The sequence below is a fragment of the Hemitrygon akajei genome, chromosome 9, assembly GCF_048418815.1.
Source record: "Hemitrygon akajei chromosome 9, sHemAka1.3, whole genome shotgun sequence".
NCBI classification, from domain to species: Eukaryota; Metazoa; Chordata; class Chondrichthyes; order Myliobatiformes; family Dasyatidae; genus Hemitrygon; species Hemitrygon akajei.
This window is the reverse complement of record NC_133132.1, coordinates 109,768,882-109,786,526: the sequence shown is the minus strand read 5'-3', so window position 1 is coordinate 109,786,526 and position 17,645 is coordinate 109,768,882. Positions and strand designations below refer to the sequence as shown.

Here is a 17,645-nt window from a genome sequence, read left to right as displayed (position 1 = left end):
GTGTATTGGTTCCTTATAGTTACCGATGGAGGAATTCATTAGCTGTGATTTTTTGATTGACTGCAAATGAACAAAATCAGTACAGACACTTCGTGCAGATAATGGACTGCCTTCATGCAGTGCTTGAGGCGATTGCATCCTCCAAATCTTTATTTTCATTGTAAATTCAAGATGATTGTGGATACCTTAAAGCACTTTGTAATTCCCAACTTGCTAAAGTAGGAAAATCATTTCATTTTCACTCCTGGCTATTTCTGGCATCTCCAAGCCTGAATGCTTGAAACAGCACTGAGCAAAATTGTCCTGCTGCTTATTTCTCTCAGTGACATGAAAATAAGCACATTCAATCGATGCTATTTAAAACTGATCACTCTAAGCACGGTATAGCGTCTAATGACCACACAAGTGCACACAATTGACGCTAGTTAGAAACGTTTGCAATAATCTCCTGCCTCAATTAAGCGGCATACTGTCCCAAATAAACAAAAGGAATCCGGTTATTTTCTCAATTTGGTTTTTTGTCCTTCAAGAGTTGTCTCAAATAAACAACTGCCTGTTAAACCGATGGCCCAATTAACTGGAATCCACTGTTGTTTAGAATAATTTTCAAGACATTTTACTGCTCGGGTTTGGATTTGTTGGGGTTGTGGTTATGCAGGAGTTTCTGACCCCCTTCATGTCCCCGACACTCTGTCACTGAACGTAAGGTGGCTAATATGGACTTGCAGAGGGCAGCAGAAACTGAGTTCCTTGTTCCAATATAAGGCATTAAAAGTAGTAAGTTGTGAAACAAAGATTGTTTAAAAATGTGATGTAGTGGACATCAGCAGAGTTGTTCTGGTTATCTGCCCGTGGTATGATAGCTAGGTTATTTGAGAACAAATTGAAGGGCAGTGTAGCAACTAGAATAAGGCTTTACAGCAGCAGTGATCACCAAACGGTGTTCAATTCCCACCACTGTCTGTACGTTCTCCCCGTGACCGTCTGCGTTTTCCCCTATAATTCCAAAGGCGTATGCGTTAGGGTTAGTAAGTTGTGGGCATGCCTGTTTATACTGGCACTGGAAGTATGGTGACACCTGTGGGCTGTACCAGTACATCCTCTGACTACGTTGGACAGTGACCCAAACAATACTGCATTTTTTAACTTGCAGGTGACAAATAAAGCTAATCTTTAAATCCTTAAATCTTTCACTGGGTTCAGACTGACACTGAAATTGATCAAAGGGGCAATGGCCAGTGGAAAAAAATACCAAGCCCAACTGCTCAATGCCTCATGTTCATTTCCGTTCCTCGAAGCAGGTTATCTGTTCAACAGGGTCTGTTGACAAGAGACTTAGAGAAATACAGCCACAGAATTTATTAACTCACTTAATTAAATGCAACTATTCCAACTAGTTACTTTAGTTAAGATTAATCTAGTGGTCTTTTCGGGATCTAGGAGTATTGACAAATTAAAATGTGATAGGTGGCAATACTGTGATCTAACTCAGCAAGAGATGTCTCCGCACCTCACCGTATGCATTGTTGAATAGCTCAGTGCTCATCAGGAAAAGGAAATTGGGATGCAAGTTATTTTAAAACAAAATGGAATGGAAGCATGGGCAACTATACCTGCATGGGAAATGAAAAATTGTTGCTTAATGGTTAGAGCGTGAAGCTGCAGGCATCAAAAACGCACTTAAGGAAATGAGAATGAGAAAGGGTCCTCAGAGAAGCAAGCACCATACAGTATCTCTGACCCCAGTGCAGCCAGAGGGCTGTAGTCAATAATGGTGAAGTATGCCCAAGGGACAGCAAGTGGATGGTACCTGCATTACATTTAGGATAAAAGGAACATCTTCAGTCATTGTGACCTTCAGAAATTGCTTTCCAAAATGGCACATCAATCAAGGAAATACCGTTTTAACGCGGATTGGTTTTAACTAGTGTTGTTCCAATGTGTAAGAATCTTAAAGCACAACGGTTGTTGCTGTAAGTTCCTGATCACCATGACCTAACACAATAGGCCTTCTTCTTGGGCATGAGGAGCTATTCAAAATCAATAAGGCCATATGACATAGGACCAGAATTAGGCCATTTGGCCCATCGAGTCTGCTCCATCATTCAGTCATGGCTGATCTTTTTCTTCCTCTCCTCAGCCCCACTCCCTGGCCTTCTCCCCGTAACCTTTGATGCTGTGGCCAATAAAGAACCTATCAATCTCGGCCTTAAATACACCCAACAATTTGGCCTCCACAGCTGCCTGTGGTATCAAATTCCACAAATTCACCACTCTCTGGTTAAAGAAATGTCTCCACATCTCTATTTTAAATGTACACCCCTCTATTCTGAGGCTGTGCCCTCTTGTTCTAGACTCACCCACCATCAGAAACATCCTTTCCACATCTACTCTGTCTAGGCCTTTCAACATCCAAAAGGTTTCAATGAGATCCTCCCTCATCCTTACAAATTCCAGTAAGTACAGGCCGAGAGCCATCAAACATACCTCATATGAGAACCCTGTCATTCCCAGAATCATCCTTGTGAACTTCCTCTGAACCCTCTCCAATGTCAGCACATCTTTTCATAGATAAGGAGCCCAAAACTGTTCACAATACTCAAGGTGAGGCCTCACCAGTGCCTTATAAGGCCTAGGCCTCAGCATCACATCCCTGCTCTTGTATTCTAGACCTTTTGAAATAAATGCTAACATTACATTTGCCTTCCTCACCACCGACTCAATCTGCAAATTAACCTTTAGGGTGTTTGGCACAAGGACTCACAAGTCTCTTTGCATCATAGATTTTTGGATTTTCTCCCTGTTTGGAATAGTCTGCATATTTATTTCTTCTACCAAAGTGCACGGCCATGCATTTTCTAACAATGTAGTTCATTTGCCACTTTCTTGCCCATTCCCATAATCTGTCTAAGTTGTTCTGCAGCCTTCTTGTTTCCTCAACACTACTGCCCCTCCACCAACCTTCGCATCATCTGCAAACTTGGCAACAAAGCCATCTATTCCATCATCTAAATCATTGATACACAGCATAAGAAGAAGCAGTCGCAACACTGACCCCTGCGGAACACCACTAGTCACTGGTGACCAGCGCAAAAGGATCCTTTTATCCTTGAGGCCTCAATTGCAAGAACGTATATTTGATCCTGTACATTATGTCAACTACAAATTAAAGTGGTTATTTTAGGATGAATGAATTGTACTAAACTGTAAGGTTCTACACATGTATTTATTATTCTCTGGTCTTATGAATATACACTTGCAATCAATAAAATTCTTAGATTGAATTTATGCATTTATTGTAGAACACAGAACAGTAAAGTACAGTACAGGCCCTTTGACCCATGTTGTTGTGCCGACCGTATAACCTACTCCAAGCTCAAACTGATCTTTCCTTCCCACATAGCCCTCCATTTTCCTTTCATCCATCTGCCTATCTAATAGTCTCAAGTTCAAGTTCAATTGTCATTCAGCCATGTACATGTAAACAGCAAAATGAAATAGTATTCTTTTGGAGCCAAATTGCAAAACAGAGTACATATAGTCACACACAGTACATATACAGTGGTTATGATCCAGCACTAGTCCCTGAGTGTCTTAGCCTGGAGTTTGATGGTGTGTGGGATGTTGTCCTGGAGCCACATTCCTGCAAGAACAAGCACGCAGCAGTTCCTCATCTCACACTGGGTCAGCCACAGACAAAGGCAATCCCGCTTGTCTTCCAGGCAGTGAACACTGACAAGCAAGACTGATGGGACAGCCAGCCCCCACCCCAGATAAGGTGATTTAGCCAGCCCCCACCCCAGCATTGATTCCAGCACGCCTGTCACACCTCTGTTCCCTTCCAACCCGCCTCCTGCGCCTTATCCCCAGGGTGGCTGACCCTGATGTATTAAATGTCCTCTTAAATATCCCTAATGAATTTGCCTCTACCAGCACCCCTGTCAGTGTGTTCCATGCACCTAATGCTGTTCCTCTGATATCCTTTCCAAATAATACCCCTCATATTAGTCACTGCTTGCCTGATAATTCTGGGGCACTCCAATTCTGATCCTTAATCCACAGACTTCAGGCCTGGTCTACAATCCCGGGCTGCTGTCCTGTGGGGCAGAAAGATGTCATTTTATTCAAATATTCAAATCACATCTTTGCCCTTCCCAAAATCATGTTTTGATGGGCATCAGATATTTTGGGGAATTTTTAGCCCAGCAACCTTGGGATCCATACCCATAGATTCCTCCAAGTTACTGCACAAGTTGGTAGAGTTGTTAAGAAGGCGTATGATGTGTTGACCTTCATTAGCTGGGGAACTGAATTCAAGAGCCATGAGATACTGTTGCAGTTCTATAAAACCCTGGTTAAACCACAGTTGGAACATTGTGGTCTGGTCTGGTCACCACATTATAGAAAGGATGTGGAAGCTTTAGAAAAGGTGCAGAGAGGATTTACTAGGATTCTGCCTAGATTAGAAAACATGTCTTCTGAAGATAAGGTGAATGATATAGGGCTTTTCTCTTTGGAGCATAGGAGGATGAGAGGTGATTTGATAGAGTTGAACATAATAAGAGGCAAGAGAAGATCTGCAGATCCAAACAACACAGACAAAATGCTGGAGGAACTCAGCTGGCCAGGCAGCATCTAAGGAAAAGAGTAAGTAGTTGACGTTTCAGGCCTGATCTTGGCCAGAAAGATGGACTGTATTATTTTTCATAAATGCTACTCGGCCTACTGAGTTTCTATAGCATTTTGCGTGTGTTGCTAAGAGAATAAGAGGCATGGATTGAGTGGATAACCAGAGACTTTTTCCAAGAGTAGAAATGAGGGGGCCTAATTCTAAGATGATTGGAGGTAAAAAATTTTTACACAGAAAGCAGTGGGTGTATGGAACACACTGCTGGGGTGGTGATAGAGGCAGATACAGTTGGGACATATAAGAGATTCTTAGGCAGCCACATGGATGATAGAAAAATGGAGGGCTGTGTGAGAGCAAAGGGTTAGATTGATATTACCATAGTAGAACAGGTTGGCACAATACCAACAAAAACAAAAAACAACAAAGGTTGGATATGCCCTCTTTTTATTGCTATCATCGAGGAAATGGGACAGGAACCTGAAGACATACACTCAATGTTTTATGAACGGCTTCTTCCCCTCCACCATCAGATTTTGGAATGGACACTGAACCTCAGTATTTTTTTCCTCTTTTTGCACTATTTATTTAATTTAATTCTCTTTTTTATACCATTCTTATTGTAATTTGTACTTTTTATTACTGTATTATGTATTGCACTGTATTGCTGCCACAAAACAACGAATTTCACAGCATATGCCAGTGATATTAAACCTGATTCTGAATGTCGTGGGCCAAAAGGTCTGTACTATTCTGTAAAGTTCTGTCTTCGTACGTAAATGGTTAGCCTTTAACCTAATGTATTGTTTGCTTTTCTCTTCAGTCCTGGAAAATGAACTTCCATACACTGATGATGATGATCAGGAGGAGGGAAAAGCCTTTGATTTTGACAGTGATGAGGTTCCAGAAGCTGACGGCAAGCCTGTCTCGGAATTTATACCCACAGTCCTAAATGCCCAAGGTCAGGGCAGGGTCCAAGACTGCACAACAGAAGAAGTGGCTGTTGAGGCTTCACCTGAGAACAGTGGGTACTATGAAATATCAGAAGCCAACAACTTGAACCCACATACAGATGATGCAGTCCAAAACACAGAGGCAAACGTAGAAGGTATTTGTAACAGAAAGAATTAAGATTGTTTGTTATTATTTGCCAGTACACAAGTGTAAAGAACAACAAAATGATCATTACTCCATTCTCCTTTATATGATCCTAACTGTGACCATCATCCTGAAATGTACCAATGTTGTCTGAAATTCCTGCTGAATCTTTAAGACATTGGAGCAGAATTAAGCCATTCCGCCGATTGAGTCTGTTCCACCATTCTATCATGGCTGATTTAATATCCCGCTCAACCCCATTTTTCTTCCTATTCGTAATCTTTGATGCCCTTACTAATCTAGAATCTATCTACTTCTGCTTTAAATATACCCAATGACTTGGCCTCCATAGCCGTCTGTGCTAATTAATTCCGTAGATTCACCACCCACTGTCTAATGAAATTCCTCCTCATCTCTGTTCTGCATGGACGTCCTTGTATTCTGTGGCAGTACCCTCTGGTCCTAGACTCCCCCACGACAGCAAACCTTCTCTTCACATCCACTCTATCTAGGCTTTTCATCTAATCCCATCATGTGTTTAAGTCTAGCCAGCAGGGGGACATTAAGCTTGGAGTGAGTGAGTACAGATTCATCCCAATGGGCTTCAGGTGCTGAACCAGGTCAAATTACCCAGCACTTTGGAAACACGGGAGACAGCAAATGCTAGAATCTGGAGCAGCAATCAATCTGCTGGAGGAACTCAGTGGGCCAAGCAGCATCAGGGAGGGAACATTTTTACTTAAAGCACAGAGCTTGGAAAGGGAGATGGACAGTATAAAGAACATAGTAAGATAGTAAAATGGAAAGTATAAATTACAGAGGATGGTGTAACGGTAGTGTAATGTTTAGCATAACACTTTACAATGCTAGTGATCTTCAATCAGGGTTCAATTTCCATTGCTCCTGTAAGGAGTTTGTACATTCTCCTTGTGATCGTGTGGGTTTCCTCCGAGTGCTCCAGTTTCCTCCCAAATTCCAAAGAATTACAGTTTAGGTTTTGTAAGTTGTGGGATTGCTATGTTAGACCATAGAACATAGGAGCAGAATTAAGCTGTTCAGCCCAGTGAGTCTGCTCTGCCATTCCATCATGGCTGATTTATTATCCTTCTCAACCCCATTGCCCTTTCTTCTTCCCATAACTCTTGGTGCCCCTATTCTGAGTCTGTGCCCACTGGTTCTAAACTCACCAACAATAGGGAACATTCTCTCCGCATCCACTCTATCTAGCCCTTTCAATATTCAGTAGGTTTCAATAAGTTCTTCCACACCCCTCCCCCCATCATTCTTCTAATTCTGTTCTTGTTGGCACTAGAAGCATGGCCACACTCGCAGACTGTCCTCAGCACATGCTCGGGCTGTGCCGGTTGTTGACGGAAACAATGCATTTCACTGTGTGTTTGTGTTTTGATGTACACGTGATAAATAATCTTTAACCCAATCTAATCTAAAACGATGAGGGCAGGTGTTATCTCCTTGAGCATAGACGGTCAAGCGGTGATGAAATGGGTGGTGTTAGGTGAAATGGTGATGTACTTTGAGATAAACAGTTTCCTCTCGGGGGGGTGAGCTTCCAATGTGAGGAGACATGAGCGAGGTCAGAGAACATTCCTTCACACAGAGCTTGCTCAGATTCAGCTAAGGCTTGGCCAAGTGGACTTGTCCTTCTTCGGTCCATTGTGGGGACTGCGATTCAGATCCAGTCTGATCCGGCTTAGTATGGAATTATTCCTCTGTTCCACAAGCGCTGTGTGCCTGGTGTAGATTGCTGGTTGCCATAACCTCCCAAGGGTGCCTCGAGCGTAGCCATTAGCATGATTCTGTTACAGCTCGAGGGCGTTCTGGAGTTCGGAGTTGAATTCCAGTGCTTTTCTGTAAGGAGTCACTGTACGTCCTCCATGTGCGATATGTGTTTACTCCAGGTCCTCTGGTTTCCTCCTGCAGTCCAAAGATGTACTGGGTAAGTTAATTGGTCATTGTAAATTGTAGTGTGATTGGGTTAGGGTTAATCGGATTTGTCAGGGTTGCTGGTTTGGTGAGGCTCAAAGGGCTTCAAAGGCCTATTCCGCACTATATCGTGAAAGATCTTCTCAGTGAGATTTCACCAGCCGCGCTTCCTGCAATCTCTCTCCTGCCCTGTAGGGGGAGCTGGGGAATAGGTCCACCAGACAGGCCTAAGATATAAGCCAATTAGCCAGTCATGTCTGTTCCAACGTTAAATCAAGGCCAATTTATTTTCACTCTTAACCCCATTCTCTTGCCTTCTCCACAAAACCTTTGATGCCTTCAGTAATCAAGAACCTATCAACCACTGCTTTAAATATACCCAAAGGCTTGGCTGCCACAGTTGTGTGTGGCAATGAATTCTACAGATTCACCACCCTCTAGCTAAAGAAATCGCTTTTCTTCAGTGTTCTATAGGATGTCCTGTGATTCGGAGGCTGTGCTCTCTGTTCCTAGACTATCCCACTATTGGAAACATCCACTCTATTAAGGCCTTTCAGTATTTGGTAGGTTTCAATAGATCCCCCTTCATTCTTCTAAACTCCAGCGAGTACAGGCTGATGATAATTTTATGAGCCTTCTCTGGACCCTTTCCAATGCCAACACACCTTTTCTAAGATAAAGGGCCCAAAAATTGTTCACAGTACTCCAAGTGTGGTCTGACCAATGCCTTATAAAGCCTCAGCATCACATCCTTGTTCTTATATTCTAGTCATCTTGAAATGAATGGTAGGATTGCATTTGTTTTCGTTACCACCAACTCAGCCTATAAATTGACCTTTAGAGAATCTTGCACGAGGACTCCCTTTGTTCCTCTTATATCTGAAATTTCTTCCTGTTTAGAAATCAGTCTACACCTTTAATCCTATCAATGTGCATGTCTTCCCTACACTTCCCTACACTTACTTCCCTGCAGCTACTTTTCCATTTCTTCCAATCTGTCTAAGTCCTTCTGCAGACACTGCTTCCTCAACACTACCTGCCCCTCCACCTACCTTTGTATCATCTGCAAACCTGACCAAAAATCGATAATGTGAAAAGATGAGCTCCCAGTACCGACCCCTGTGGAATGCCACTAGTCACCGTAAGCCAACCAGATAAAGCCCCCTTTATTCTCACTCTTTTCCTCCTGCCAGTAGGCCAATATTCTATGCATGCTGGTACCTTTCCCTTAATACCAACTTGTTTACAACCTCATGTGCAGACCCTTGTAAGGTCCTTCTGAAAATCCTTTGTCTATCCTGCCTTTTATTTTCTCAAAGAATTCCAAGTTTTATCAGGCAGTATTTTCCTATAAGGGAACCATGTTGACTTCACTACATTTTATCGTGTGCCTCCAAATATCCCAAAGGTGGCTGGTTCTTCACTTGTGAAGATCAGGATGGAAGAAGAGTTCTCAGGAACAATGGCACGATTGCCTTCTCACCTGTGCTGCATGGATTTAAAGTGAGGATCATTTCACACAAACCGATTCCACTCTTTAGACCGGACATTCCAAATGGCTCAGCAAGCTGGAATGTCTGCAGCAACTATAAGGCTGCAGATTGAGTATCAGAGTTTTCCTTCTCCTTGACAGACTTCCTGGCAAGGCTAACGAGTCCCATCTACCTGGGTTCGGAATTCAAGTTGAACTTCTCCTAGGCTGGCAGCCAGCCAAGGCTGATGAGCCCAGCCTGGTCGCCCAGTTATACCACTGGACTCTTGGTTGTGCCATGACATAGCAAACTCAGGAAGAACAGAGACGCCATGTGAAGGTGTTGCTATGGGCACAGTAGTGTAGGAAAGGTCATAAGGAGTGACCTTCTGCATGGCAAGCCAAACAGTGGTCCTGCGGTGATTACTACACCTGAGAAAGAGAGGCTATGAAAGATACTTCACCTTCCTTAAGTGAGCAGGATGACCTGCTCAGGACTCAGCCATCACCTGATACCTAATCCTTAATAATAGACTCTTAACATCTTCCCAACCACTAAAATCAGGCTTCTGAGGACAACTTCTTACCCATTGCTGTCAGACTCGTGAACCTCTCTGACGTTGGCGTTGCTGTGTTCTCAGGCTGGTAATTCAGCCCTTTCTCAGTTATTAGCATTTCTATGTACACTACTCAGATTGCACTGGAGTCTCTGCACAGTCGTGCTGTTTCCCATCCATCTCTGCATTTATTAACACCGTGTACATTGTTTACTCTCTGAGCTTCACATGATCAAGGAGTGGTGTACACACAAAAGATACTGCAGATGCTGGAAATCCAGAGTAATGCACACAAAACGCTGGGGCATCTCAGCAGGTTGGGCTGCATCTGTAATGAGAAATAAAAAGCCGACGTTTTGTGCTGAGAATGGTGTATCCAACAATATTCTATCTCTGTATCTTTATTAATCATGCGCGTACATTTAAAGAAATGTGATTGCCTTTTGTAGAGAGCGACACGGCTGCGAGACTGACAAATGCAGCGGAACAGACCACAGCCGACACGACACTTACAAAAGTGAATCCATATTCAGTGATCGACATCACTCCACTCCAAGAGGAAGAACAAGTCACACTGTCAGGAGCTGAGCAAGGGCACCAGGATGAGAAGGCGATGGGCCACATGCAGTCCCCTGGATATAGTGTACCGGTTCCCTGCGGTTACGCTGTCCCATCCAACGTACCAGTCCTCGTACCTACATACTCCGCACCCATCACTTTGATACGAAATGTTTCTGTTGATGAGGAAGGTAAGGGGTCTTTCTTGTGAACACAATAATTGCCTGTGTCGTATTATTTTCTTGTATGAAAAGATATGAGATATTTAAGAAGAGTGGAGAATTAACTAAGCATGTTGATCTGTTCTATGTTTTATCACTTCAACCCTTGAGATTTTATTCAAAATTATATCAGTTTTCACATTTATTACAATAGGTTCACATACCCCAGGTATAAGTTTACTTTTTGCAGCAACAACACACTACGTTACAAACATGAGAAACATAAGACAATATACACTTAAATGAGCATAAATTAAATGTGACTTAAAAATATACGTGATTACACCAGTGTGAGTTGAAAAAGGGAAAGAAATATAGTCGGAGGTAGTGTTAGTTGAAGGTCAAAGTAACTGTATTATCAAATAGATGCAGAATATGTCTCCATATACTATGTTGAGATTCATTTTCTTGTAAGCATTTATAGGCAAATAAAGAAATACAATAGAATTTATGAAACACTGTACATAAGCAAAGACTGACAAAAAACTAAAGTGAAAAATAAACAATAAATAATACTGAGAACATGAATTGTAGAGTCATTGTAAGTAAGTCTGTCAGGTTTTTCAGTTTGGTTTAAGAATGTGATGACAATGAGGATGAAGCTGGTGTTGAATTGAGGTGAGGGTTTTCAGGCTCCTGGGCAGTGGCTGTGTATGAACAAGCTCGGAGTTTGCAAAGCAGCTTGAAAGGGTGGAATTGAAATGAGGTTCTGAGAGTAAGATTGAAAAGGGCTTTCATGTCCAGATCATAAGAGGAGAGGCCAATCTTCAATGCAGCTTCTCCCTCAGGGAGGCACAATAGCATTGCAGTTAGCAGGACACTATTACATCTTGGGTTCAATTCCTGCCACGGTCTGTGAGGTATTGTATGTTCTCTCTGACACCGCATGAGTTTCCTCCGAGTGTTCCCCTTCCCTCCCACGTTCCAAAGCCATGGATTTGTAAGCTGAGTAGTCACATGGGTGTAATTGTGTGATCCAGGCTTGTTGGGCCAGGAGGGCATGCTACCATGCTGTTTTGCTAAATAAATAAAAACACTTGCTCGGGATTCTGTCTGCATATTATTTTCATGTGATATTGCATGAATCTCCTCTGTTCACAGTGAGAGATGAAAGATTTCAGGGGACCTCAGCTTCTTCTTCACTCAGAGAGCGGTGGGTAGGTGGAATGAGCAGCCAGAGGAAGTGGCTGAGGCAGGTATATTAACAACTTGTACAGGTACATCGATAGGAAATGTTTAGAGAGATAAGTGTACTAGTGGAACAGTAAACACATGAGATTCTACAGATGCTGGAAATCTTGAACAACACATAAAATTCTGGAGGAATTTGGCAAGTCAGGTAACATCAATGAAGAGGAATAAACAGTCAAACAGGGCCTTCTTCTGTGCTGTACAACCTTATGACCCTAAGAGGAGTTTTCTTAATTGGTTTTATAATTTCTGGTGTTTTCACAGGATTGCAAAGTGATGAATATCAATACAGTCCCACTCCATCAAATAGCCAACAGGCTGGGTAAGTTCTTCTGTGTTACATCTACTCCTGTCAGTTTATCTCTGCTGAATTTTCACATGGGGGTGTGAGGGGTTGGCATTCATGGTTTAAACTCCAGTCTGGCTGTTGTTTCTCCTCCGTTTGCAGGGTATGGGTTTTGCGGTACTCTGCTAACTCAGATCCAACTGTGGCAAATTCTCACTGCTAATTAAAGACTGACTCACTTTATGTTTGAGGTTAATGGCTGTTTACATTGGGGAATGGAGCCACTGGTTTGTCACTGCAACAGTTTAGCTCATGCACAGATTTGTTCTGTGATCTTGTTAATTCTTTACTCTCACTCCCCAAGAATGACAGACATTTATTTGTGATTGCATTACACTCTTCAGTCCCTTTTCTTCTGTGTCATTATAGTGAAGATTACCTGGCCTTTGAAACAGGCAACGTCTTCAGCAAATGGGCTTCAGACCCTGCTAACACAGCGTGGTTAGACGGTACGTATCAGTAATATAAAGACTGCTGTTATACATAAGGAACTGTAATTCTACAACATGCAGTTGGGTGTGGATTCCAGTTTGGTGGCATTGAGCAGGGTGGATAGGTAGGGAACTGTCAATCACGAGACAACTCCGTGTGAACACTGGTCAGCTCACGTACAGATGCCTCTCCTTTGCTAGACATTCAGACCCACATGACCTCCAGCCTGGTGAATTCATGCTGCACTCCCTCTGCAGAGAGTACATCCCCTCTAGGACTTCCTCATTATTTGTCACTTCAGAAATGCTAATAAGATCGTCAGGGATGCCGTAAGAGATAGGACCAGAAGTAAGACATACAGCCTGCTCTGCCATTCCGTCATGGCTGATTTATTAATCCTCTCAACCCCATTCCCCTGCTTTCTCCCTGTAACCTTTGACACCCTTACTAATCAAGAACCTATCAATCTCCGCTTGAAATATACCCAATGACTCGCCAACCTGTGGCAGTGAATTCCACACGTTCACCATCCTCTGACTAAAGAAATTCCTCCTCATCTCTGTTATAAAGGGATGTCATTTTATTCTAAAGGTTCTGTCCTCTGGTCCTAGTCTCCCCCAGTATAGGAAACATCCTCTCCACATCCACTCTATCCAGACCTTTCAATATTCCATAGGTTTCAATAGGATTTCCCCTCATTCTTCTAAACTCCAGCAAGCACAGGCTAGAGCTACCAAACTCTCCTCATACATTAACCCTTCATTCCCAGAATCATTCTCGCTAACATCTTCTGGATCCTCTCCAATGCCAGCATATCGTTTCTTAGATAAAGGTGCTCACAATAGTCCAAATATGGTCTGGCCAATGCCTTAAAGCCTCAACATCACATCCTTGCCATCCTGACCATTCCTTGTGGGAGAAGTTACAAGAGTTTGAAAAGCCGGACAACCAGACTCAAGAGCAGCTCCTTCCTCATTGCTGTCAGACTCCTAAACCGGTCACCTCTCTCACATCCCCTTCTCAGTGGGGCAGCCACATTCTCGGACTCTTAACTCTCCCTCTCTCGGTTATGCTGGTATTGCCAGCTTAGAACATGAAACAAGGAACAGTACGTCACAGGAACAGACCCTTCAGCCCACAATGTTGTGCTGAATCAATTAAATTAATAATCCAATGGCTAACTAAACTAATCCCTTCTCCTTGCTCAATATCTATATCTCTCCATTTTCCTCACATTCATGTGCCTATCTAAACATCTCTTAAAAGTCTCCAAGGAATCTCCCTCTACCACCACACCAGACAGCACATTCCAGGCATCTACTGCTCTGTGTGTGCAAAAATAACTTGCCCCTTGCACCTCCTTTGAAGTTATCCCCTCTCACCATAAATGCATGTCCCCTGGTATTAGTCATTTTGACTTTAACATTTCAGCTTCCACTCCTTCAGACCACACTGCAATTTGTTACAGTCAAACCCTTTTCCATTTGAAACTAGCTCTGAGCTCCTTGTTCTATACCGGAACAACGTTCAGAGATATGCTCTGACATTCAGCACTATGAATGAAGGACTTACTGTTTCATGTGGAGACTGTTCCACAGAGCCAGTGTAGCCAATGTTTTATTCTAATACAAACGTTACCTTAACTGTATCTTATCCGGCAGGTCAGGATGAGGTGATATACGATGACGTTCCTAGAGAGAGCTCAGATGCGTCTGCAACAGGTATGTGCTGGCTGATGGGGTTTTATTCCCTTTGGAAATGAGCTGGACTTATGCTCTGCAGTTAACCTCACCCAGGCCTTAAAATTCAAGTAAAAGACATTTTCACTACTGTACTCTGTGATAAATAACACAAAAATAGTTCTTGCCTTTAGAAAGCAAACACGAGGAAATCTGCAGATGCTGGAAATTCAAACAGCAACACGCACAAAATGCTGGTAGAACACAGCAGGCCAGGCAGTATCTACAGGGAGAAGCGCTATCGACGTTTCGGGCCGAGACCCTTCGTCAGGACTAACCGAAAGGAAAGATAGTAAGAGATTTGAAAGTAGTGGGGGGAGGGGGAAATGAGAAATGATAGGAGAAGACTGGAGGGGGTGGGATGAAGCTAAGAGCTGGAAAGGTGATTGGCAAAAGTGATACAGAGCTGGAGAAGGGAAAGGATCATGGGACGTGAGGCCTCAGGAGAAAGAAAGGGGGGAGGAGCACCAGAGGGAGATGGAGAACAGGTAAACAACTAAATATGTCAGGGATGGGGTAAGAAGTGGAGATGGGGCATTAACGGAAGTTAGAGAAGTCAATGTTCATGCCATCAGGTTGGAGGCTACCCAGCCGGTATATAAGGTGTTGTTCCTCCAATCTGAGTTTGGATTCATTTTGACATTTTCAGCAAAACGGTCTCCCAGTCTGCGTCGGGTCTCACCGGGGTCTCTCCCGGTGTGGCCTTTTATATATTGGTGAGACCCGACGCAGACTGGGAGACCGTTTCACTGAACACCTACACTCGGTCCGCCAGAAAAAGCAGGATCTCCCAGTGGCCACACATTTTAATTCCACATCCCATTCCCATTCTGATATGTCTATCCATGGCCTCCTCTACTGTCAAAATGAATCCAAACTCAGGTTGGAGGAACAACACCTTATATACCGGCTGGGTAGCCTCCAACCTGATGGCATGAACATTGACTTCTCTAACTTCCATTAATGCCCCTTCTCCACTTCTTACCCCATCCCTGACATATTTAGTTGTTTGCCTGTTCTCCATCTCCCTCTGGTGCTTCTCCCCCACCCCCTTCTTTCTCCCGAGGCCTCCCGTCTCATGATCCTTTCCCTTCTCCAGCTCTGTATCACTTTCGCCAATCACCTTTCCAGCTCTTAGCTTCATCCCACCCCCTCCGGTCTTCTCCTATCATTTTGCATTTCCCCCTCCCCCCACTACTTTCAAATCTCTTACTATCTTTCCTTTCGGTTAGTCCTGACAAAGGGTCTCGGCCTGAAACGTCGACAGTGCTTCTCCCTATAGATGCTGCCTGGCCTGCTGTGTTCTACCAGCATTTTGTGTGTGTTGCTCTTACATTTAGAAAGTTTTTTTCAGCATGGAATCAGGCACTTTGGCCTCTGCTGACCAACTTGCTAACCTGAGTTGGCCCATTTGTCTGAAATTGGCTCATATTTCTCTAAACCTTCCCTGCCTGTGCACGTGTGTCAAAGTGTCCTTTAAATGTAATTGTATCTGCCTTCACTTCCTTCTACAGGTCGTAATAGACACCCACCATCCTCTGTATAGAAAAACTTGTCCTCGTGTCCCTATTAAAATTTTCCCGTCACCTTTAGCCCTCTAGTTTCACTCTCCCCTACCTTGGGGAGAGGGCTGCTACCATCCACCTTACCTACATCCTTCATGATTTCATAGACCTCCATAAGGCCGCCCCTCAGTCTCTTCTCCAGGGAAAAGTTCTCTTCCTCTCCTATAACTCAAACCCTCTTGTCCCAGAAAAGTCCTGGTGAATCTCATCTGCACTTTCACCAGTTTCATCATACCCTTCCTGTGGTGCGGCAACCAAAATTGAACACCATACTCCAAGTGCGCTCTGACACTCCATCTGTACAGTTAATGTCACGGTTCCCAAGTTGATAAATGTACATTTTGAAAATAGATCTTCAAAACTTCAGTACAATTACAAATAGTTGTATTTGTAAGCACAGATATGCTGAGCCACAGGCCCTACAGAGCCTTATCCCATTGGTTGTTACTTTTCCCCATCTGTGAGGCCCTGAGGATTCATCCTAATAAACTGACTCTCCCACCTCACTCTGTGTCCTCCTTCCCCAAACACATCTCCAGCAGCCTCTTCCTTCTTCCTGCTCTCTCTCTCTTTGCCTCATGCCTATGCTGTCCTATTAGATTCATTCTTCAGCTTTTTATCTCTTCTACCTATCACTTCCCAAGATCTTACTTCATCCCACCCTCCTTCCCTCACCTGGTCTCACTTATCCTCTGCCAGCCTGTACTCCTTCCCTCCTCCCCACCACCTTATTCTGGCATTTGCCCCCTTCCTTTCCAGACCTGATGTCAGGTCTTGGTCCGAAACAGTTTACAACCCCCCCCCCCCCCCCAAGATGCTGCCTGACCCGTTGAGTTCCTCCAGACTTTGTGCGTGTGTTGCTTCCCCACCGCCTTCTCCCGCATCTTCAAATCCTTCTCCCTGTTGTTGATACAATTCTAGCAGTGTTTGAAATGCCTGTGCTTGTCTCCCTGTTACCAGACCCAGAGGAACTGATCTATGATGATGTGGAACGTGGAGATGAGGCAGCAACTAGTTCTCTAGACTATGGCTGGAGCTCCAGTGAGTTTGAGAGTTACGATGACCAGAGTGACGGGGAGGCGAAAGTGGAAAATGGAATTCCCAATTCATTTCTTCAAGGCAAATCTCACAAGAATAAGATCCACGTATGTAAGATCCTTGTATAGTCTCTTTTATTTCTCACCTGGTCTATGAGGCTTAAAGAAACTCTGGGATTGAGCTTTGTGGGATGCCTTATGAAGTAGGAAGTAGCCAAGAAGATTTCACATTTCCGAGCCTGAGAAGTGACAGGCTCGGTCTGTTTGAGACTCTTTGTTTCCCTCCAACTAATGAAGAACGTGGATGCACAGAATCATGAGAAAGCTGATCTTGGTATTGTATGGGTCTTTACCGAGATGCAGTAATAGGTTTATGTCATTGATACAGATCACACCATACACAAGTGAAAAGAAAAACAGAATGCAGAATATTAATTTTGTATATTTAAAATGCAGCACTATAGGTTGCTGATTAGTATGGGTGTCAAAGTTTGCGAAGAGAAGTCAGAAGAATGGAGTTAAGGGGAAAAATAAATTAGCCATGGTGGAATGACAGAACAGAGTCAATGGGTGGAATGGCCTAATTCTGCTCCTGTATCTTACGATCTAATCGTGTTACAGTTGCAGAGAGAGTGCATTGTATAACATGTCAGGCCCATGACAAAGTAGATTGGGGGATGAAGAGTTTATCTGAGTGATAGGTCATTCAGGCAGCTCACAACAGCGGGGTAGAAGCTGTTCTTGGATGGGGTGGTATGTGTTCTCAGGCCATTGAGGGGGGGAGAAGAGAGAATGTCCAGGGTGGGAGGGGACATTGATTCTGTTGGCAGACTTCGTGAAGCGGTGGGAAGTGTAGAAG

The 17,645-nt window shown here is 43.6% G+C and overlaps 1 protein-coding gene across 3 annotated transcripts in view; it reads left to right on the top strand.

The window, feature by feature from the left end:
* The window catches only part of arhgef10 (Rho guanine nucleotide exchange factor (GEF) 10), a 204,024-nt gene that overhangs the window by 66,704 nt on the left and 119,675 nt on the right, over positions 1 to 17,645 (top strand). For all 3 annotated transcript variants that reach the window (XM_073056767.1, XM_073056768.1, XM_073056766.1), the window contains exons 3-8: positions 5,451 to 5,735; positions 10,147 to 10,446; positions 11,932 to 11,989; positions 12,383 to 12,462; positions 14,107 to 14,166; positions 16,710 to 16,894. In XM_073056767.1, coding sequence (XP_072912868.1) covers positions 5,451 to 5,735; positions 10,147 to 10,446; positions 11,932 to 11,989; positions 12,383 to 12,462; positions 14,107 to 14,166; positions 16,710 to 16,894 — 968 coding nt within the window. The remainder of the gene's footprint in view (positions 1 to 5,450; positions 5,736 to 10,146; positions 10,447 to 11,931; positions 11,990 to 12,382; positions 12,463 to 14,106; positions 14,167 to 16,709; positions 16,895 to 17,645) is intronic.